General features: G+C 34.9%; 1 protein-coding gene across 3 annotated transcripts in view; it reads right to left on the reverse strand.

Moving 5' to 3' along the window:
- Positions 1-24,773, reverse strand: part of CWC22 (CWC22 spliceosome associated protein homolog) — a 72,949-nt gene that overhangs the window by 16,638 nt on the left and 31,538 nt on the right. For all 3 annotated transcript variants that reach the window (XM_072612537.1, XM_072612536.1, XM_072612538.1), the window contains exons 9-14: positions 22,873-23,008; positions 22,570-22,776; positions 22,402-22,464; positions 15,462-15,566; positions 14,641-14,722; positions 10,108-10,168 (exon numbers count right to left, since the gene is read on the reverse strand). In XM_072612537.1, the coding sequence (XP_072468638.1) occupies positions 10,108-10,168; positions 14,641-14,722; positions 15,462-15,566; positions 22,402-22,464; positions 22,570-22,776; positions 22,873-23,008 (654 nt within the window). The remainder of the gene's footprint in view (positions 1-10,107; positions 10,169-14,640; positions 14,723-15,461; positions 15,567-22,401; positions 22,465-22,569; positions 22,777-22,872; positions 23,009-24,773) is intronic.

A 24,773-nucleotide genomic window follows, 5' to 3' on the forward strand; every position in this document is an offset into this window, starting at 1 on the left:
AATGTTTTAATTATAGTTTTTGAGTGATGTGACAAGTTCACATAGTAATTTTGTCTGCAATTATAATTTTAAAGGTTAATTCACAAATATATTTGTTTCCAATGACAATACCTCTAGTAAAAATGAAGGGACAAATACGGACCTTTAAATTCTGTTATGTAGCCATAGCTTCAGTAGGGAAGAAAAAATATTTATTTGAATATCTTTAAACTTTTAAAAGCAATACTCTTTGCTCAGAATTATGTGATATATTTTTTCACTTGATTATTTTAACCATCCAAGAACAAAGGAGGAAACAAGAGTCATTCTGTATGTAATTCTAATGAGCATGATCACGTGTTCTTTATTTTTATTTTTTTGGCTCATGCCATATCTAACAATTTGGAAGAAAAGATGGTAGGGACTGCTAAAACCAAGTACCTTGCTAACAACAGTGATGGCTGTTAGCCTGAGATCTAGGGAGGAAACAATAGAACTCCAAAAGAGGAGATGTAGGTGCCTTTTAAGATGGATCACACTCCCTACAAATCTCACAGGGCCTTGAGAGTAACACTGTATGATCGTGAATCAACAAGAAAAGTTTCAATTCCATTTAAGAGAACAGATACAGTGTGGTTTGAAAATACATGCATATATACATACATACACAATTTGAGGGTTTTTTCATTAAGGATTATTAAAATTTAATATTTTTGCTTAAATGATCTAAAAATTCTTACGGAATACATTCTCTGGTAATGCTAGATAAATGAATGTTTCCTTTCTATAAATATACTCCACATTGTAAAACAAAAAAATCAATTTCAATACATAGTCAAAAATAATTTGAAGTCATCTCTCCACAGGCAAGGAAAAAAAAGTTTGAGACGATCTAGAAAAATGCCTCAAATGCTAACTTTTTGAGGTAAGAAAGACATTTTACTAGGATACTTGGAGTCTAAAACATCATCAAAATAAAGATTTGGGATTGTTCAATCTGAGATGAAGCGTGATAGATACCCCAACTCTTCAAAGGCAGGGCCCTTTAACCAAAGAAAAACAAATGCCAGGACCAAACATGACCAAAAGAGATGTTCCACCTCTGGTCATGTTCCCTTCTCCCTCAAGCAGGAGAAAGATCAGCACACACCAGGCTACTTCTCAGATGTGGAGCCTGGCCATCCTTATTTTTGATAACATACTGAGTTCATTTGAACTGTGCATTCCTTCTTTTTACTACATTCTTATCTACCAAGGAACAGTTCTCTGTCTTTCAGGTCATCTACCAGTTTTTACACTTTCCCATTCATTCTCAAGTTTTACTATATTGATGACATTATTATAGTAACTTCATTTTTCAAAAGGTAGAGGAAATAAAGGGAATTGCTATTTTGGAACTGACTCTCCTCAATAAGAAAGAAGCTACTGGATAAGTATAAATAGGAGGAAAACTTGACAATGTCATCTTTGAATGGACTTAGAGGACTTTTAGCTCTAGTGTTTACTACTTGTGTGATATTGGGACATTTTACTACTAGTGTGATAATCTTTCTAAATTTGTTTCCTCCTATGTAAAACGAGAGGATTGGATTAGGTAGTTCCTAAGGGCTCTTTCAGTTTCAAATTCTATGAACCTATGGTCCTAAGAAAGTAATTCTGATGCTATAGCCACAAATTATTTATGTGCAGAAGGAAAGGGGGAAGAAAAAGAATGGTGTGACTATATAGGGAGCTTTCTTCTTATAAGCTCCAATTTTTAAAAGGACCTATTCACTGTTCCACAACAATTAGTGGTCAAAAGGTGGCTTCCAAAAATTATCAACAACCACTTGAAAGACTGCTCTAAACTATTATTAATAAGAGAAAGGTAAACAAATGAAAACAACTCTGGGGTTTCACCTGATCAAACTGGCAAATGGACAAGAAGTAGAAATAGCTAATGCTGTGGGAAAAGGATGCCAATCCACTGTTAGGGGTACTGAGAGGTGGTACAATTATTCTGACTGGAATTAGGCAAGAAAAAGTCACTAAGCTATCCTTATCTAGGGTTATGCCCAGTGATTTCATTATTGAGTACAGATCCCAATGAGGTGAAAGAAAAGAAGAAAGGTCGAAGATCACTAAGATATTTAGTACCCATATTTTTGTGGTAGTAAAAAACTATAACAAAGTGGGCACCTACTGATTAAGTAACGGTTAAAGATATTATTGTATATGAAAGTAACAATATTATTGCATTTTAAGGAATAATCAATTTTTGGTACTGAGAGAAAAATGAGAACTTTTATGAATTAATGAGGAATGATACATGCAGAATCAGGTAAACAATATATACACCATGACAATAATAACATAAACACAAAAATGAACCTGAATCCTATCTAACTGTAATGATCAACTCTGAATCTGGAGAAGAGATAAAGAAATGTAACTCCCTCAATTTCTTTGAAGAGGTGGAAAACTATGGATGAGGAAGACTGCATACATTGTCAGATGTGGAAGCAAGCCCTATCAACTGTTTTTGTTTTATTTACATTTGTTACAAGAGAAGGTTCTTTGGGAGGGGGCTAGGAATAGATTCAGAAATTAATGTGATGTAAAAAAATAGACATCAATAAAACTTTTTTAAAATTAAATTTAAAAAACAAGTAACTGTCAGACCCCAATTTGTCCTCACTCTGTAAAACTGAACAAACACAATTCAAAGGTGGAAGTGGGAAAAGAAAAGAGGACAGATACAAAAGGGTGGCATAAATGCTACTGTAAACATTAGTGGGAAAGCTGAAAACTAGTATGAGTTTCCCTGTATTTTTTTTCCATTTGAATAATTCTAAATTGGAGTTTGATTATTATTCTTGACCTAGTAGCATTTGAAAATCTTCACTCAATCCACATATTCTTTCCTCTGGAAAAAATAAAAAAGAACATCCTGTCTAAAGTATTATAGATTTCATTCCTCTCTACATCTCTCAGAATGCTTTCCAAGTCTTCCTTTATTAAACTCGACATTAGCAACTGAAATTGTCCAGCAGAAGAAAATAAAAAGCAAAGAAAATAAAGAGATCTTTTTTTATGACAGCAGTAAATATCGAAGCAATTTTTTGCAATGTTTGTGACAACAGTGCCTTACACACACCACATACCACACACCATACACACACACACACACACAAGAATAACTGACCTTCCTTTTAAATGCTTTAATTTACTTAATTTTCAAAGGGTAGTTGAGTAAGGAATATAAAACTAGTCCTGTGAACATCAGTTAAATGTATATAACTACATAACATTTCTGTGCACAACCAACAGTAAACAAAGAACTTACTCAGTGCACTGCTCTACAGATGCATGAGTGCACCTGATTCTCAGGTCAACTCAGGTGAACAGTTTCCTATCATCATATGTAATGATACATCCATTAACACTGTGCTTAATGCATTCAGCTCCAGAAAAATGAAGAATCTAGAAAAGGTCTATAATCACTCACAGGAACTTTGTCTAGCTACAGAGGAAAGACTAAGGGGGTGAAGAATATCCACTGCTAGATTTTAATACGGCCCCAATGAACATCCTAGAGAATATTTCTATCTGGGGCAGAAGTAAGATGAACAGTAAGCTGGGCCCTGAGTTGAAGAGGAGAAGGAGAGTAGGCTGCGGTGGTTTTGGGAAACTGCAAAGCTCCCTTAGAGATCCCTAACTTCCAATGAAATCAAAAGCCTGTCTTTTATTACTAACATTTTATCTGTGTTACTATATTGTTAATGAGAGATGGAATATAACTCTCTAGGAAGAATTAAAAGTGAGTATCACAGACAGGACAAGAAAGAGGTAAATGGAGGATGAAAGCAGGCTATAAGATAAGCAATGAGGAACTTCAAGATAAACACCAAAGAACTGTATAACAAAAAGAGAGGACAGGTTGCTCACACAGCAAGAAAGAAGGGTGACAAGTCATGGGCCAGCTTCCACTGATACCATTGCAATATCAAGAGGAAGCAAATGAGGCCTCCAGAATGCTGGGGGAAGCCCCAAGGGCAAACTCATGGGAGAGCATGAAAATGATTCACAGTAGAAGAAGAGGCATGAATAGATTCATCTCTACGACTGGAAGGAATTTCCAATTTGATGAGAACACATCCATTTCAGTATTTGTGTATCATATATATGGGAAAGGCCATTGTCATTTTCTTAGCTTTTATTTTTTCCTATAATTACAGCTGAAAAAATCTGAACATATCACAGTAATGAAAAGAAAAATAGGCAGGTGGTGTTGCACTGTATTAAAGAACTTGCTAGTGACTCATCAAGAAGTCAAACTTTTCTGTACCTCCATTTTTGTATGTATGAAGTAATGATAATTTTTGTCATTTATCTCAGACCATACATTATAGTAAGTTATCAGAGGCAGGATTTTAACTCAAATCTGGTTCTAAATTCAGTGTTATGCTCCAGGCTGTTGGCCCAGAATGCTTTATCTCATCACAAAAGTGCCTGATATAGTACCTGATGCCATATTTCTTAAACGAATTTATGATGGTTATGCCATTCCTAACAAAAATTCAAATGATATTTTGTGGTACCTTCTAGTTCTAACACATATGATTCTAGAATGAAACTTTAAAAGAGATGAAAAGTTTAAAAGTCTCTTTCGAAAATAAAACAAAGCTATTTCATTCATGTTTTCCTTAAAATACTGGATTAAAAACTGCCTAAATAAAAAGTTGGTAGAAAGGCTGAAAGAACCCAGATTCACATAAGTCTCAAAGCACAAATGAAAACAACGCACTGTCAAAATTACATTACTTTCTATGAAAACTAAAACCTGCACACAGCATATTTATAACCTCAAAGGAAAAGAATACCTACTCAAACTTTGTGAAAGTACAATGTAACACATTCAAATGTATTCTGGTACTCGATATGAAATTATGAAAACCAACAACTATCTCATTACTTAACTAAAGTACAGTAGTAATTTAATAATGTAAAGAATCCTAGCGAAAAACAAAAAACAGAAACGACACACAAGCATTCAACACATCTGTCAAACACAATGAAGTCAATAAACAAGTCTGCACTCAACACTCCAACATTATGCAATGAAAATTAGCTTTTAAAGTACTGTCAAACTGTGAAACTCCATTAAATTTCTACTCCTAATTCGAGTCCCTGGGTTCTCAGAGGTTAGAGTATGGGTCTTTAAGGGGTGCAAGTTTTATCAGGCCCTAACAAGCTGGAAAGGCTTCCTGTAGAGTCCTGGTGACAGATTGTAAAAACTCATTCTAGCTAAAGAAGGCTCATTAAAAGGTTGGTTACATTATCTTAAACTTCTGAGGCAAAGCAACTCCTGAAGACCATGGACTACACCACACAAGTCAACATCTGCAGGAGGGGAAGGGTAGAGTCAAACCCACAAATCAGAGGGCCATGAAGTCAGTGAAAGAAAACCAAACAAACTGAAACCTCCCACACCAAAGCCTGGAAGTCACTCAGGAAGAGGGCATTCCTCATAGCACAGTGCTCTGAAAGCTTACTCTAGTATGGAGGCTGAGGACATTGTGCATTTATCATTGTTAGGGTGGACTTTCCTCCATACAAAGATCTGAGACCAGTAATTTAAGAGGAAACCTCCTAGGAGCCAAGTCCTGGCTTTGAGATGCCTTCAAGTATCTCCAAATAGCTTAAGGATTATGACAAAATTCAGGAGAAATTTAAAAAAAAACTGAATTCACTACAAACATTGGTATGTGTGTACACACAACACCACACACACACACACACACACACACACACACACAGACACTAAGAAAATTAGTCAGCTAGCACTTATTAAAAGCCTGCTATGTTCTGGGCACTGTGCTCAGTGTTGGGGATACAAAGAAAAGCAAATGACAGTCTTTGATCTCAAGAAGCTCATAGTTTAATGCGGGAAGTAACAAACAATTACCTACAAACAAGAGATACATGAAAATTGGGAGTCATCTCAGAGGGAAGGCATTGATATTAAGGAGGGCCAGGAAAGGCTTCTTTAGGAAGTAGGACTTTAGTTGGAATTTGAAAGAGTCAGGGACTCCAGGAAGCAGAATTGAAGAGAGAAAAGTCCAGACATAGGGAACAGAGAGAGAAAATGCTCAGTTAGAAAATGAATTGCCCTGTTTGAGTAGTGGCAAGAAGGCTAGCATCATCAAATTTAAAATTCAATTTAAAACTTGAAATGATACCATTCTGTTGTCTTTCTTTGTCCTCACCTCTCCTTTCCCTCTCTCTCCAAGTCTTGCCATACTGCTGACTGTCACCTTACGCAAGTCACTTAACCTCAGTGCTCTGGGCAACTCTCTTAAGTTGCAAAAAATGTACTGCCTTGCATAGGTGAGTTTTACTGTTTTATTTACTTTTAGGAGGTCTCTCTAGCAGTGAAATCAAAGATCCAGTCTCTCTTCCTATCTCTATGAAATATGAAAATAAAATCCAAAGTTTCTGTTTCCTAAAAGATCATTTCAATAATCTGTAGATAAATAGTTATATCATGTCCACTCCAAGTGTCTGTATCAGGCTACTTAAAGAAAACATTTTAGTTTTTAAACATTCTTCTACTTAGCCTCATAACTTTCATAGTGAATGGGCAGCTCAGTGGTCTAGATATCAGTTCTGAAAACTTGGCCTTCTTGAACTTATATGGCAAATTTATTCTTTTGTCAAAGAAAACTCCACTCTTTATAGCACTTTACTCTGAAGGAACAGTGGTTTCATTAAATGCCCCTGAATTTTGCTTGTATTAGAATCATCTGTATAAACAGAATTTCATTTTTTAGAACTTATCATTCCTTAATTTCTTCTAGGATCTCCAGCCATAAAATAAAACCAAAAAAACCAAAAAAACACATACCTATAGATTTCCTAAATTTTTTTTGAAACTTGTTTTTATAAAACCTAGGGTATCACCAATAATGTCTCATCATACTGTCAAATTTTGGAATGATATGGTCATTTTTTTCCCCACGGGAACCTTCCACATCAAAAATCAGTTATTTTTTATTATTCAGAATCAAGTCCAAAATGACAGTTCACTCTATTGCTTCACTTAAACATTCTGAAAGACTAATTTATTAGCAAAGTAAGATAAGAAAACATCAGATACAAATTTCCAACAGAGATCAGGTTCAGTGACACTGCTAAAACTGGCATCTATGCCAGTCTATAATCAGTATAATGTTAGGAGGACAGAATCAATATCCTCCACTAAGCTGAGCAATATGTAATATGCTTCCATGATGTCTTCTCTTTATCTTAGATATCTTCATCCACTCCTACGTTTATGGATTTCAGTATACCTTCTTCATGGAGAGAGCTACTCTTCAACCCTCTCCTAACAAAATGTATTTATTTAAACTACAAGCTGTGTAGATATAAAACATTATCAAAACCCTCAGAACTTAGGGTTTGAAGAACACTGCAGGCTCTCATTCCATTCCACTCCATCCATCCATCCATCCATCTATGGTGTGGAATGGGAATTTATAATGCCCTTCCAACTACAAGCTCTGAAGGTTTGGATCTGTTTTGGTATCTAGTTGTATTCAATGTCTAGTTGTATTGAATAAACATATTCATATATACTATCTATATTATATAGCAATATTTCAATAATACTTTTATACTGTATACTAATTGTAGATATTATAAATAACATGTAATACATAGACGACCACATGTAGATAAACAGATCTATCTATCTTATCTGGGGTGGAATATGAGCCTATAACGCTCTTCAAACTAAAGTTCTGAGGGTTTGAATGTTTCTTATCTAGTTATATCTTATTCTAGTTATCTACTTATCTAGTTAAATATATTCAACACACAGATATATATGTATATGTATGTATGTGTGTATATATATACATATAAATAAATAAAAAACCATCCATCCATTCATTTATCTATCTCCTTATTATCTTCACCTGAGAATTAGTGGGTACCATCTTGACTCTTTCTATTTGACAAATCATCTTTCATATTATCTAGTTTTGCCATTTCTTCTGGGATAGCTCTCTCTACCATCCCCTCAATTTAATAGCTAAGTTCATTTTCTTTATTCTAAGGTTACTAGGCTGTTAGATCAGGAGAATGCTGTAAGTATAGCATAGCAGTTGTTATAATTTTGCTTTTGAGAGATGTATAGGATGAATATATCAAAGTTTAGGTAGATTTTGAACTGGTTAAACAGAACTAATCACAACACTATTAACAAATGAATTAATAGCAGCCTAAAATGAGGTCTCTAGTGAAATGAACTATCCTTGTTTTTGTTATATTTAATATTTTAAAATTTTTATATTTTATATTATATAACCAATAATATATAACATATAAATTTATATTTTTATAAATTTTAATATTGAAGAAAAAAAGTGACATGGTTTGAATGTATAGGGGATAAAGAGATGGAAAGGTTAGGTAACATGCTGATGAATTTGTATTTGAAAAATCTTTCAATAGCTAGTATGGGTCTTTTGCTCATATCACTGCTTCAGCATTTCAACTGTCCTAAATCTGATTCATTCTTAAAATTCAGCACAAGTCACAACTCAAAAAAAGCCTTCATGGACAACTGTGGTTAATTTCTTCCTTCTTCGAAAGCATGCACTTTATAATTTAGCAAAAGAGAGGGTGCCAGGCTTAGTGTAAAGAAGAACTGTGTTCAAATTCCACCTGTGACACAAAGCTGTGTGAACCTAGGCAGGTCACATGATTCCTATGGGGCTATTTCCTCTTCTTTAAATGTGGATGATATTAATAGTATCCACTTCAAAAAAGAAAATGAGGTCTGTAAGGCTCAAATGACATCATTGCAAAAGCATCATCTCCTAAGGTGTAGAATGGGAGCCTATAATATTCTTCAAACTATAAGCTTTGAAGGTTTAGATATACTTCATATCTAGTTATATTCAATAAACATAGCCAGCACTTGTAGTCTAAAGACTGTAGACTAGAAATAAAATAATTTTCTTTTTGATACTTTAAGTCCAGAGAACAGCCAAGGGAAATGAGTTACAGATATCTATGTCTTTTCTTGTATCATCACTAATATTTATAGCTTTTCCTTCAATAATTATCTGGCTTCATCAATATGAGTATACCTCCTATTCAGGTAAACCACATTTTCTGTCTTAGAATATGATTTTTATGAGTAGTATGGCCCACAATATTTTTCACTTAGTGGAAGGCTAACATTCTGATGACAAACTCCTTGAAAAATAGTGAGGCTAGTTCTTAGATGATAGTCTGTTACTGGATCCAAACTCCAAGTCATGGAGTCTTCAGCGAGAATTTAAGACTGCCTTAACTACTGCCTTTGAGAATTCTTATCTCAAAAGGGAAAAAAACACAAAACTTTGGTATGTTGATTTATGAAGACTACTATTTCTAAAAGAGGAATTAGATATCCAAATTGTGATTGATATATTAACTTAATGAATATATATTTAACCTTTTTAATGCAAAGAACCATGCTAAATGCAATCAAGAATATATAAAACAAAAACCAGAAAATGTGTTCTCTACCATCTAAAAATTTGCAATCAAGTTGGGAAGACTAAAAATAAACATCAAACAATGAGAAGCATACCAGTTAATTGCCCACTCCATTCCCTTGTGAGAATGGGAACTAAATACTTTGATAATTAGAAAAAAATTCTGGCATAAGCATCTGGAAATGGAGGCAAAGCAGCAGGTTTTGTTTGCCGTTCTACAGGTACAATGCAATATAATTTGTATTATAAAGGAATTCTTCACTGTAAAAAAAAAAATTTAACACAGAAATCAAGCTCACCAAAGTATTTAAAGAATAATTAAATTCACATCCAATCTTTCAAAAGCATTTATGTATGAAAGTGCCAAATTTGATGTACTTTCCCTTTACCCAAGAACAGATCAATGTGTAGGATGGATAGTGTTAAATATCAATGTAAGGATCTGTGATTTAAATCATTAAAGCAAAGAAAAACAATACCTAAAAAATGTTTATAACGGAACTTAGTTCTTACTACATAATATTCTCAGTTCACAAAAGCTAATTTTGTCAAACATCAAATTATACTCTTCCTTGTAGAAAATGACAAATTATCTTACTGTTTGGCTGTCGGGGAACTCCATTTTCAGCAATTTGTGAGCACATTCTTCAAAATCTAAACTGTAGACAAAAAAAAAATGGCATATTTTAGACTTGGAACTTGTAGAATTCATTTAAAGAAAAGCATGACTGAACGCACAAAACTTCCTTTCTGATTATATTTTTGTACAACTTTAGTAATCTGGTATTATCTGAAGGAAAATAAATGATACGTAAAATGCATAACTATCATAGCAAAGATAATAATAGTACCGCACATAATTTTCAAGGTAAGGTCTTTGTACTTTAACTGTAACTTTAAAGATAAGAACTTTAACTTGTTTTGATTCTTCCAGTTCTTTATTCTGCTCATTGTCTTTAGCACCAAACTGAGCAAAGTAAATGACAGTGTAATTCAAGCCGACTTCCCTAGTGGGAAAAAAATAATTCTGAAAATACAAAAGAATTATGGAATAAACACTAGAAAAAATAATCATATACGTTTGTAGGCATGTTTTATATCCTGAAGGACTTCTCAAACTTTTTAATTAAATAATCCAGGAATTTAGTCAAAAAAATTTGTTTAAATGTCTGGACTTTAAGGCATCAGACTCCTGGGCCACAGACTTCAAAATATGGAGTCTCTTCACCCAGATTTCTCCAGTAAGCCAGTTTTTCACATGATCAGTCAGTTCTACTCTAGAAGAATCTAAAGAATAGGAGAGTTAAAAAGAGTCCACTTAAATAAAATTAAGAAAAATAAAATAAGTACAAGGTAGAAACAGAAAGAAAACATGATAGAAAGTTTTAAAGTTAATGTTAATATTTGAAAAATAATTAAATCATATATCATAAAAATATTTAATTCGGTGAGATATTCAAGTGAAGACAACAAGGATTTATTAAGCACCTATTATGTGTGGAGCACTGTGCTAAGCATTAGCAAAACAAAAAAGGGGCAAAACCAGTCCTTGCTCTCAGGAAGCTCACAGGTTACATGGCCCAATCTCTCATTTTACAGGCCCACTATGTTCACATAATTTGCTCAAGGATCACATAGGTATTAAGTAATGGAAGCAGAAATTCAGGTGCTGTGATTCCAGCTTCATTGCTCTTTCCATAAATCTAATTAATAATAGAAAATCTGAACTTCAAGAATAATGTTAACACTTTGATGTGCTTCTACAAGAGGTGTGTTTTCATATTAGTTCTCATTCTACTTAAATTCATAACTGAGACTATAAAATATTCAACAGAAACTTAATAGTTACATATCTTACTGTGAGTCTCACCTAAGTTTTCACCCCCCACCGCCAAATACCAATCACTATTTATGGACATAAAACAACAACACTAGGGTGGAATTTCATAAAACAATGGATCAAAACAGGCATGATAGTGAAAAACCACCTACCCAAATAAATCATTATTAACATTTATAGCAATGCTTGCGTTTATAGGTATAGCCTGCAATGGTAAAGTCAATTTTGAAAAGATCATTTTCATAAAAAAAAATACAGAAACATAATAATATTTGCAAATAGAGATAATGCAAGCATTTCCCCTCTTCATTTTCTTAAAAATCAAATTTTAGTTTATAGGGAAAAATCTAAATTCTGAGAAACAGGTCAAGTAGTTGATGGAGAAAGTAATTAATATCCTGTTTTCCTTGTTAAATTTTATTATTTTCCTTCATGCCTAGTAAGTGAAACATCATGGAGAAAGCCAGCTGTGTGACAGGCTTATTTTTCTTGTTCATAATTTTATTTATAAAGTATGTGGTCATTTTCCCACACGAGGCCATTTTGAAGTTATACTCATTGTTCTACTATTTTTAAATTAAAAAAAAATAGAAATTCTCATGTAGATTAGTTCCCAGGCATAAGTTTTCAATTTTCCAATAGCTCCTGTAAAATAAATTTTACTAACTGATTCAAAATTATGAAAGTTAATTATTTTTAACAGCAAATTTGTACATAAAAACACATTTTATGTGTGAGTCTTAACATTTCAGGTTTTGTGCTGGAAAGAAATGGATGCATTAATTTTAAATGATTAGTGGTAGAAGCATGGGTAAAGAAAGGGCATACATCTGCTATAGCAAATATTGGTAAAAATTGGTTTGGCTGAATATACATACTCAAAGAAAATAATCTCAGTGGAGAGATAACAATCCTACCTACTAACAAATCTAAAGCAAAAAAGAAAAAAAGGATCCAAATCATACCAAGTTCTTTGATATTTGATTAAAGGCCAAATCAAGCTGAACTAGACCAAAACCACAAAGAAACTTAAACTATTTTCAAAGGATAAGCCAATCCTTGAAGGATGAAAAACTTGTTCATCAGCCAAAATTATTCAAGCGGTTCTAACAAGGTGGAAGAATAAGTAAGTCTTAATAAGCAAATATTAAAGAGAAGAGATGGAAAAAGTTATTTAACTCAGAAACTCTGGGATGTCCAACTTAGCAAAAAGAAAGGCTTAGTGCCTTGGAAAGACATTTCAGTGGAATCATCACGATGAAAGCCAGGCAGTGAGTAGTTAAGAAAAGAGTAGATGGAGAAGAAATAGTGATAACATGTATAGCCAATAATCTACTCTTTCTAGGATTCTGGCAGTAAATAGAGATAAGAGGGAGGTAGTAGCAGGAGGGTGATTAGGCGGCAGGTATCGGGGAAAGGAAGAAGGTCAAAGTTAAAGTTGTGTTTGTTTGGTTTTTTTTTCAAATAGGTATGTGAAGCCTGAACTTTGTTGTAAGCAGTGGAGGAGATGGGAATAAAGACAGAAGATGAGAAAGACTAGATAGGACCAAAAGACCAAGATTTTGGAGTAGACAGGAGAGGATCTAGTCCTGCCAAAGATGAGTCCTCTATAACTGGAGTCAAGTAAGATAAAACCCAGCAGGTTTAGGAGATGGAAGTCGACGTAGCACCTGTCAAATGTCCTGGAAAGTCTCATTAAATCATAAGAAGAGTGTCAGGTGATTAAAGCGTAAACAAACCACCATTAAAAATGGGAACAACACAAGTGTAGAGTGCCTTGGGCCCCAACTGGCATAGGCTGAAGGACAGAATTCTCTAGAATAGAGATTTCCACAATGTTGGCCCTCATCTATAAAATTTTTGCAATCTGATGACCTGATATGGGGGAGGGAGATGGAAAAGAGGAAATTATATTTATAATATTAATTACATAACATTCTATTAGCCCTACTACAACACTGTTAAGTCATTAGCTTTCATTTTCACTAAAACATTCTAATTTCATGTCATAAAGAAGAGGTCTAAGTTCTTGAAGACAATTATAAAAATAAATTGCTATCTTTGGAATGTCCCACCCAAGGAAAGGAAAGCATAGGTCCAGAAATGGACTATGCTTGTCATTCAAGGACCAAAATAGCAAAATTTGGAACGCTATCACCAGAAGTGATGGATTTTTGGCAGGGTGAGGGTGTGCAAAACAATTATGAAGATCGTTTATTAAGATGTGGGAATGATTATTATCTGCAAAGGTTGCAGAAAAACTGAATTTTGTACCTTCTGAAGTACTGAATAATTGGTTTTATTCAGATTAAGAAAATGTGGACATTCTCAATGAAAAAAAAAAAGGAATGCACTTCCAAAACAGTTACAGGGACTAATTTGTAAGAAGTTAGTAAAAATTGATATCTGATTAACAGAAAAGGTCAAAATGGAATGTCATTCTATTATCTTGGGATGTCATTTATCCATTAAAGAAGTCTAATTTTCTATGATAATTTAGTTTGAAAAGAATAAAGTATTTAATAGGTACTTTTTCTCTTAAGAGAGAGGTGAAGAAACAGCCAAGCCCACACCAAAAAATTCCCAACCAGTTTTTGTTCTTTAACATTCTTGCTTTTGAAGATGAATCTAAAGCCAAGAAAATTTTCAGACAGATTGAAAACAAGATGACTCCCACTTATGAATCATAGCTATTACATCATACCAAGTGGAAATATACAAAACCTAGTAACAAAACAAATCTGTGAAAACATTCTGCCCCCAGTATAAAATGTAAACATTGCATCCACCATCATAATAGGTTTCTTCACATTCAAAACAACAGATGTATTAATTATTTAACATTTCCATGTATTTCTCTTCATAATAATATTCAAATGACTTCTAGTTTAAAAGGAATTGCTTTGTTTTCAAAATGTAGCTACTGCTTTTACCCTCCACTTTGGAGGGTCTTTAAAATTTGCCGGAGGACTTCTTTCTAGAACTATTCATATTTCCATGTAGACAGATCTCTTCCCATCTGCACTGCAACAAACAGTATGAAAAAGTTAGCAGAGAACAACTCTTTTGCTTGGAACTTTACAGAACTTGGAATCCAAATGAGCAAAAATAAATCATTAAATTTCCACCACATCGCTAAACTGTAGGTAAAATGAGTAGCAGATTTCTTTCATGATTATATTTAACTGCAAGAGAATAAGACGGTTAACAGCATTTTATTATAAAACAAAGACTATTAAAAAAAAACCCAGGCTACATAAGTGCTATCAATACATACAGGTAGGAGCTTACCTTGACTGAATAGCAAGATAAATTGTGCGACGAAATGACACCAGATTGATTTCTGTTTTGTCATGGATAGTCACTTTTTGTCCTAGAAGAAAGCAACAAAATTTAGAAAACAATAAAATAATTTGAAACGAATGCAAATAAACTTTTGTATAACTATACTTTGACAACATTACATCAGACAGATTTTTGCAAATTATTTTCTCAGTTGCAAGATAGGTGGACAGTACAATCTAGCATGTTCTGTGGCAGACTCTAGGAGGAGAATCAACTCATATTGTAAAATCCTTTAAAAATAAAACCACGGATTTTTTTTTAAAGAAAAAAAATGAAGTGAGTTGTCTCTTAGTAGGCAACATTGCTTTAAAAAGTTTCTGAACCAAAAGTTTCTGAACCAAACTAAGAAAACTCCCTGCTCCCTATGTAAATTGTCCTTTTATATAAAGGACTTCAACATGTTGCCGTCTGATAAAATAACATTCAAATAAAGGATATCCAGGTGCTTTAGAGGAATTCATTCACTTATGGGTGAACTATTAACTTTCTGAGAATAAATGACTCGCCACAGCAGATCAATATAAAATCTGAAGTACAATGTAAATGTGAATGTTAGCCATATTTAGTGTCTCTCTAATTCATGAAAACCTTGGTCATATTTATTTTTAAGTTTTAAAATGAAGCACAGAAAGGAAAAGCATAAATATCAATTTGTCCTTAAAAAAACAATAACAGGCTTATTGTTAGTTAATTATGTAAGTACCATATTTTTCTCATTGCATTTTTCTTAAATACTACTGAAATAACTTGGAAAAAAAATTGTTTACCTTCTTCATCTTCATCATCCCCCTCCTCTTCTTCCTCTTCATCTTCTTCACTACTTCCAGCATCTTGTTCTGTGTTTGAATCACTGTCACCTTCATCAAGAATTTCTAGAAAAAATAAAGCAGGTAATAAAATGAAAGCAAAAAAATATCACATGTCACTTGTATCACATTTTGAAAACAGTATTTCTTGTTCACTCTGTGCTTCAGGGCAGCAGGAGAGCACCAACTCCTTAAATACACATAAGCCAACTCAGAGTACTCTCCTAGGAAAAAAACATATTATCCTTATGCCAAAGAAAGCTAGGTGGTCATGACACAAAGACTGGACAAGCAGAATTAAAAGAAGAATTAGCAATTAACTGTGAAAGATTTTTAGGCTAGAAACAGGCACATTTTGAAAGGCAAAGTCATATTTATTTTATCATAAGCAGGAGAAGTGTCAACTGAAAAGTCAGGGTAGGGTAAAGAAGAAGATAAATAAGGCTGCTAAGAATTCCAGGGTTCTCAAAAACATTTTATAGAACAAGAAAAGGGCAACAACAACAAAAAAAAAAAACCTCATTTTATTATCCATTTCATGCTACACACAGACGTTTTTTAAATGGTGAATATCAAAATCAATAATATAGCTCATCTAAAGAGTGATCAAATGGAAAAAAGAAAACAAAGTTGCAGAAATTTTGTTTTGAAAAAGTACCATTTTGCTCTATTAGTCTTACAGTAGGATTTGTACTAGCTTAAAAACAATGGACCTTCTGGGCTTCTGAAGTCATTTGTTTGATGATACTGTCATCATACTGTCAGTGAGTTTTTCATATTCTTTAAAATCTGTAATTTCAATAGCATGGGTAAATGAGCTACTGTGCTCCCACATCACCTGGCAACCAAGCTTACCTAGGCTTCTCTCAAACAGCAACCTTCTAGTGATGAGGGTCTCTGAACTTATCAAGGCACTAGTATTTGAACAAAAGGCACACAGTCTGATGCTGAACCTATACTTAAAGCCTTTCTAGACTGGAAGGGCCTGTATCATCTTATATTAAGTTGGCAAAGTCTTCAGGAACTTAGAGTCACTTTGAAGTCAAAACAATGCAAAAGATTCATATTCAATTAATTCCTGCTTTTATACAGATTCTAAGTCCATAAATCTAAATGTATGCCTGGAAGCTTTCAAATAAATCTCTTGGCAGAAGTATTACCTAACAAGAGAAGAGAATGATGCTATTTCAATGGTGTTCGAGGAGCAAAATTTACCAGTTTTCTTTAGGAGGTAGAAAAATTATAACATTGAAAGTTTAAAATTTCACATCATTGCTTGGATATACCTTTTTATGAGGAAAATAATAAGCATCCAAGAAAGTCAGTCAGTCAATGAATGAGCACCCACTATGTACCAGATATTGTACAAAGCACTGGGGATACAAAGAAAGATAAGACAGTCCTTGTTCTCAAGAAGCTGGTAGTCTAATAGGCGAGAAAATTATCAAAATAATTGCAAACAAGCTACAGAGAGGGTAAACAGAAAATAACCAACAAAGAGAAGGCACAAAATGAAAGGGATCAGGAATGGCTTCAAGTAGAAGGTGGGATTTTTAGCTGGAATTTGAAGGAAATCAGGTAAGTAGAAGGTGGAGAAGAAGAAAGAACATTTCAGGAATGGAGGACAGTGGTTGGAAATTATTGGAGTCAGTATAATGGCAATCAAATTAGGATCTTCTGCAGTTTTTGTTTTAAAAATGCCTGATTGAGAGGGCAGAGCTAAGATGGCAGAGTAGAAGGATGGATCTGTTCTAGCTCCATCCCCATAGCCCATAAAATACCTGTAAACAATGACTCTATACAAATTCTAGAGCATCAGGGATTATATACATATAAACAGAGGGCACAGGGTGAGTTGAATAGGAAGGGATGATTAAAAAAAAAAATTAAGGGGTGAGAGAGAAACATATTGGGAGGATAAAGGGAGAAATGGAATGGGGCAAATTATCTCTCATAAAAGAGGCAAGAAAAAGCTTTTTCAATGGAGGGGAAAAGAGGGGACGTGAGAGGGAAAAAGTCAAGCTTACTCTCATCACATGTGGCTTAAGGAGGGAATAACATGCATACTCAATGTGGTAAGAAAATCCATCTTACACTACAGGAAAATAGGGGAGAAGGGGAGAAGTGGGGTGTGGGAGGATGAGAGAAGGAAGGGCAAATGGTAGGAGGGAGTAATTAGAAGTAAGCACTTGGGGAGGGACAAAGTGAAAAGAGAGAATAGAATAAATGGGGGGCAGGATAGGATGGAGTGAAGTATAGTTAGTCTTTCACAACATGACTGTTATGGAATTCCTTTGCATAACTACACAAGTATAACCTACAACTGCTTGCCTTCGTAGTGGGCATGGGTGGGGAGGGAGGAAAGGAGAGAAGTTGGAACTCAAAGTTTTAGGAAGAATGTTGAGAATTGTTTTTGCATGCAACTGGGAAATAAGAGGTACAGGTACTGGGGTATGGAAATCTGTCTTGCCCTACAAGGAGGTGGAGAAGATGGGGATAAGGGAGGGGAGGGGTGTGATAGAAGGGAGGGTAGATTGGGGGAAGAGGTAATCAGAATGCATGGTGTCTTGGGGTGGGGGAGGGGAGAGATGGGGAGAAAATTTGGAACTCAAAATCTTGTGGAAATGAACGTTCAAAACTAAAAATAAATATTTTTTTTAAATACCTGATTGAATGTGATTGGGGAGGATCTCTCACACTCATTGATCAGAAGCTTGATTAGGGGACCAAGTACCTTTTTTTTTCTATTTAGGCCCTGGGTCAGAGCGTTATGCCCTATGGCTCTAAAAAGTGTATAAATACTCTGAGGGTGAGGTTTTACTTTGGGGCTTACTGACTGCAAGTGTTTCTTTGGCCAAATACACTCTGGGAAGCCATTAAGGAGCCCCTGGCTAAAACTCAGAAGTTGATGCTTCCCCCTCTGGTAACTGTATATATGTAATGGTCAGGCAGTCTGGAAGTACTGTCTGTTGATTTATTTTTGATTTCTCTGAAATTTTGACTTTGATTTTCTCTGATACCTGTGCCTGATTAAAGTGATTGTTAACCCCTTGAAAGTTGCTTTCTTTTCATGCATGCAGATCTAAGAACCTGTGATAGCAGACCCCTAAGTATATTGGGGTGCTTTTTACTGATACAGTCAGGCAATGGAATGTCATGGTGTCTTGTTCCAGGAACAGCAAGGAAGCCAATGATAGAATTGAGGTGGGTGAAGCATATAAAGCCTAGAAAGGTGTAGTGAAGAATAGGTTATGAAGGGCTTTGAATGTTAAAGAAGATTTCATAGGAAGTGATAGGGAGCCACTAAAGTTGCAGGGAGGGTGGAAAGGGCCAATATGGTCACTTTGACAATTGAGTGAAAGATGGATTGGGGTGAAGAGAGACTTAAGGCAGGCAAAGCAACCAGCAGATTACTAAAATGGTCTAATTGTGAGGTGAAAAGGCCTGCACCAGGGTGGTAGCAGTGTCAGAGAAGAGGACATATATGAGAGACTTTATGAAGTTAAAATACGACACTGGCAACAGACTACATATGGGAAGCAACAGAAAGTGAGGAATTGAGGATTCCTTGATACCTACCGTAGGGTGTGAGCCTGAGAGATGGGGTGGATGCTAGTACCCTCAATGATATTAGGAAAATTGGGAATGGGTTTCGGGAAAAGATAATAAATTCCATTTTGAACATGTTGAGTTTAAGATGTCCATGGTACACCCAGTTTGAGATGTACAAGGGCAAACTGGAAATGTGAGACTAGAGTTCAACAGAGATTAGGGCTGGTTAAGAAGATTTGAGAATCATCAGCATAAAGATGACAACTGAATACATGGGAGCTGATGAGATGGACATGAAAATGTACAGGAGGAAGAAAATAACAGGGTCTAGGACAGAGCCCTGTGGGTACTCATGGTTAGCAGGAATGACCTGGATGAAAAGACTGAGTAAAGGAGACTGAAGAGTGATAAAAAAGCCAGAAGAGAACCAGGAGACAGCAATGTCATGTATCTAGGAGAAGAGCGATCAAAAGTGTCAAAGGCTGCAGAAAGGTCAAGAAAGGATGAGAACTGAGAAAAGGCCATTAGATTTGGCAATTAAAAGATGATGAGCAACTTTGGAGAGCACAATCTTGATTGAGTGATGAGATCAGAAGGCAGTCTGTAGATTACAGTTAAGAAAGTGGAGTGAATACCTCATTTCCCAAATGCTGTCAGACACAAAGCAAAGTAAATACAACTCGTTAGGTAGCCCCATGTTACTAACACTGTGCCCATTCTTTAATTTTGTCCTTTTTGGAATCAGCCCCTAGCAATGAAAAATATTTTTCAAAGAATAAAAGTCAAAGAAACTCCAGTGAGTTATTTCCATTAGTTTCTCTTGACCTACAGTAAATTTTGCTTAATTGCAAAAGTTGATTAAATTTCATTTTAATTAACTGGATAATTTTTTAAAATGAGAGATTACACTGAAGATGGGAGAATCGGGGAAAAAAGGAATTAAGATGCTACTTCACAATAGGAAAAAGAGCTAACTTAGCTAAGATTTCCAGCTGTGTTAATAACCTAAGAGAATGAACTTGTAACTACAATTAAAATGTTCTTTAATTTTGATTCCCCAAACCAAAAACGCAAATTTGGATAAAAGAAACAAATAAATGGTTTGAGTTTCACATTAATCAGCAGACATTTGTTATGCATCTAAAATTCATTATACTTGATGTTAACATAAGTTAACAAAAATACACTTCAAGTAGCTTTCATTCTAAGTATAAGACAATATTGAGATATAAGACAATTGGGAACAATTCAAGATAATATATAATGGTTGACTTTTAGTGCTATAAAGGGCATTTAGAGGGTCAGGGGAAGACAGCATGAGCAAATGGGGGGAGCCACAAACGTAATAAACGGTCAAAAGATAGGACATGCTAAAGTAGAAGGGCTGAGGAAAAGAGAAATAGTTAAGAAGAGTCAATTTACATTGAATAGGAGAAGGAATAGCAACTGAATTCAGGATGTCTAAAGTTAGTGAAATCAGCCAGTAACTGCTGGGTAATCATGGTATGAAATGATGAGAATGATTTCTGAAGGCATTTTGAGGGAACAGTTGACAGGACTGGGAGAACAGACTGGATTTAGGTGATTAAGGAGAGGTAAAAGTCAAAGATAATTCTCAGATGTTTTTGGCCTAAGAAATTTGAGCCACCTTGGACATAACACTTAACATCTCTGGGCCTCAAAAGGAGTAAAGAGGGTGGGGGAGGAGTAAATTACATAATCTCTAAAGTATTTTATCGCTCTAAATCCTATATTACAACAAGAATGGAGAACTTGGGAAGAAAGGCTGATTTGCAGTCATAGTTGATGAGTTCGACTTTAAACATGTTTAATTAGATACAGTTACAGGATACCTGAGGAGATATGTTCAAAAGAGAGAGAAATGCAGGGGTCACAAAGGTGAAGGTAGAGGCTAGAGATGAAGATGTGGATGCCATCATCGTTTGCATTTGGCTATGTGGCAGATAAAAACAGAGGTAAAATTTACTATTTATTTTAAAGAAAATACATCAAAAACAATGTGATATTATAGATGACAGAATCATAGAGTTAGAGCTGGAAGTGCCCTCTGAAGTCCAAGCTCCTCAATGGACAGATGACAAAACTTAGGTTCAAAAAGAAAAAGTTTGTCTGAGCTTACACAACAGATTTTATAAATGTGAGAAATGGAATTTGAACTTAGGTCCTCTGACTCAAAATACAGCACTCTATTCACTCTACCATACTGCCTCCTGTAAAACCACATGCTGGCTCAGCAGAAGATTGCCATGTTAAAAATTCTGTCTCCTTTCTGGTTCACCATCCACATCATAACCCTATCTCTGGGCATACCCTCAAAGCTGTCTTGAGTTCTCTTCTCATTCCTCCCTAAATTTTCTCACTCAGTGACTACAGTAGCTCCTATGAGCTTAAGTATTATCTGTATGTCTCCATCTACAGTTTTTCTCCTGAGTTATAGCCCTGCATCAACAACTGTTTACCGAACATTTCAAATTTGAGATCCCATAAACATCTCCAACTCATCAAGTTCAAAATGGAGCCTATTATTTTCCCCCAGTCAACTTTCTGAAATCTCTCTTGTTCCCCCCAACTACGACATCAACATCCTGCTAGTTACTTAAATTTGTAATCATAGTGTTATCCTTTCCTCATTATTATTCAACCTACAAATAAAGTCAGTTGCCATTTCTTCTTCCACAACTCTTATAGCTGGCTGATTTTGCCTATTGACAGCCATCCCTAGTTTAGGCTCTTATCTTTTCTCACTACAATAACTGTTAATTTGTCTTCCTACAAAGAATCTCCTCCCTCTCAAATCAATCATTCACAGGGCTGCCTAAGCAATTTTCCTAAAGCATAGGTCTTACTGTGTTACTTTTTAACTCAGTAAAATCCGGCAGCTTCCTATCCTAACATATAAACTTCTCTGTTGGGCATTTGTAGCCTGGTCCTAATCTTGTTTTACATTATTCCCTTCCCCACACTTTACAGTCCTGCTAAACTGTCCTTCCTATTCTTAACAGATGACATTTCAACTTTTAATTTCATGCCTTCACGCTAGCATTTTTATGTCTAGAAGATACTTCCTCCTCACTTCTGCCTCTTGGAATCCCCTTTTTCTTCAATATTTAACTCAAGTACCACTTTCTGCATAATGATTTTTCTGAAGCCATATTCCCTTGGATCTTAGTTCCTAAACAGTTGTTCTATTTTTAAAACTCTTGAGCTTTCAAACAATGGGCACATTTCTTACAAATTAAAGATAATCACAAAACATTCCATAAAAATTTAAAATTACAGCTGTGTGGTTTTTAAACTAGACAATCAGTTTAAATAAAATTCTACTTACCTTTCTTAATAGTTTTGTATTTCTCTTCATTTTCCATAAAATTAGGATCCAGCTTGAAGACATCTTTTAAAAAAGAAAAAGAGTACATTTTAAAATCATGAAAAGACTCATGATATTTATACTGAACCCCAAACAGTTTGGCATAGTTTTCTTCTATGTCTGACTTACTAAGCACATCTTCTGGATTATAGTCATCTTCCAATGGAAGCATATGAGTGAATTGGTCTTCTTCCTCTACTAGATCAAGTCCTTCTAGAATAACAGGGTGATCCTTGAATCCATCCTTACGTACTGCAAACATCACTTCAATCATATACTGTACTCGTTTATCAATTTCAGATTCATGGAGAATGTTGCGGAGACGCTCAAATATAGCTATAATTCAAAAGAAGAACATTATCTGAATAAAAGAGCCAATATTCAACCAAATATTCAACCAAAACCTCAACTCTACTGTAAAAGTATACTTACCATTAATTCCCCTAGGTGATACTTCCGTTAATTTTAGGCCACACTCTTTAAGAAACCCAATTGCTACTTCAACACTATCATCTGTTGGTCTTTCAAGAAGTAAGGTGAGCATCTCTAAACATAAAACTTCATGTGCCTATAAAAGTGGGGTGTAATATGATTAAAAGAACATGCTTTTGGATAATTACTAATAAAATAACACTTTAAGTTATGTCAATGAAAATTTCTTGCAATGCTGTGCTATAAACCAATAAGCTCTATTACTAGCTACAGATTATCTCAATTAGATGGTAAACTTATTTCTTGAAATTCCATTTTCCACTTTCATACATCTAAGATCTATTAATAAATCCTCCCAAATTGTTCAAAAGTTAATTCAGACTGAATAGAGGGACTGGTTGACTATGACTTGTTCCTAGCCACACTTGCTGCACACCAAGTTCCTTCTACCAGGCCCAACCCTTCATCCTGGAGCCTTATCCCATTGGAATTCCTCAGCTGATATAGCCTCTGCTCCTGAGGTCTCTCCCTCTAATTGGATAGCTTCTCCCAGAAGGTCTAGTAGAAGAGTGCCTCAAGCCAGCCACGACTACTTCTGATTCAGGTTGCACTTCAGACTTCCTGCACGAGGGAGAGGCAGATCTTTGTCTCCCCTTATCCCCTTTTCAGACGCTTTTTGGGTGCTGACATTCCCACGAGAATGCAAGCTCTTAGAGGGCAGGGGCTGTCTTTCTCTCTGTACTTTCAGACTCCCAGCATGGTGCCTAGCAGGCTGCAGAAGCTGTTCATTCACTCAGTCCTGTCTGACCCTTTCTGACCTGTGGGTCACAGCAGGCCATGACTGTCCAAGGGTTTTTCTTGGCAAAGATACTGGGAGGAGTTTACCATTTCCTTCTCCAGTGCATTACAGCACACAGAAGGTTAGGGGACTTGCCCAGAGTCATGAGCTAGTAGGTATCTGAGGCCAGAACTGAGCTAGCTCTTTCTGACTGAGATCCAGCACTCTATCCAATGAACCACTCAGCTGCCTCTGACACAGTAAGTGCTCTCTAAATGGCTGGATGGCTGACCAACGGCATCATCTTAGGAATATTCTCTTCATATTTAGTTAGATAAATGTCATATTTTACCATCTTCAATCTATAACAAAATTCAATACTCAAGTTGAGAGCACTTTTAATAATTTTGGATTAGCAATATGTTGTTTTACAATTCAACCTTTTAACATCTCTCATTATGTGAATTCTAATATATCAAACAATTCCACAAGTTTCTGATAAAGTTTTTCCCTTTTGGTAAAGGGAAAAATGCTACATAACTCCATAAAATGAATCAAATAATCAATGCAAAAAAAAAAAATCAAGAGCCACATTTGAAGTTTTATTTTGACAAGTAATACCTTGAATAATTAACAAGCAAATTTGGAATAGAATAATTTTATTAGGAAAATTTATCATAAAAACAATGTTTCTTATAATGAAGCCAAGAAGCCAAAGGACTTAGACAATGCTTTCTAAAAAATCACTCATATATTACAAGGAGGAAAAATAAAGTTTAAATTTCATAATGAATAACATCAAAAAAATAATCTCACGTCTATGACAGAAAAATAATGCTTCCACTCCACAGAGAAGGAAGAGACATAAAATACACCAACTTAACTTTTTGGCAAAAGCCTTGAAAATATTTTTAATTAGCTTTATACTATTCACTACAGTGTTTGTAAACCTTGTGCAATTTTGCAGTGTTCCAGCATATGTAAAAATCAATTGTCTACAATTCTTAAGGAAAAAGTTTATTTCTACTCCCATGGTGGATAAGGAAGTGGACCTCAATTTTTTTTTATGAGTAAGAGTGAATCCCTATAAAGAAATTATTCAGGGTCACTGAAACCCTGACAC

This window comes from Notamacropus eugenii, chromosome 5 (assembly GCF_028372415.1).
Source record: "Notamacropus eugenii isolate mMacEug1 chromosome 5, mMacEug1.pri_v2, whole genome shotgun sequence".
NCBI lineage: Eukaryota > Metazoa > Chordata > Mammalia > Diprotodontia > Macropodidae > Notamacropus > Notamacropus eugenii.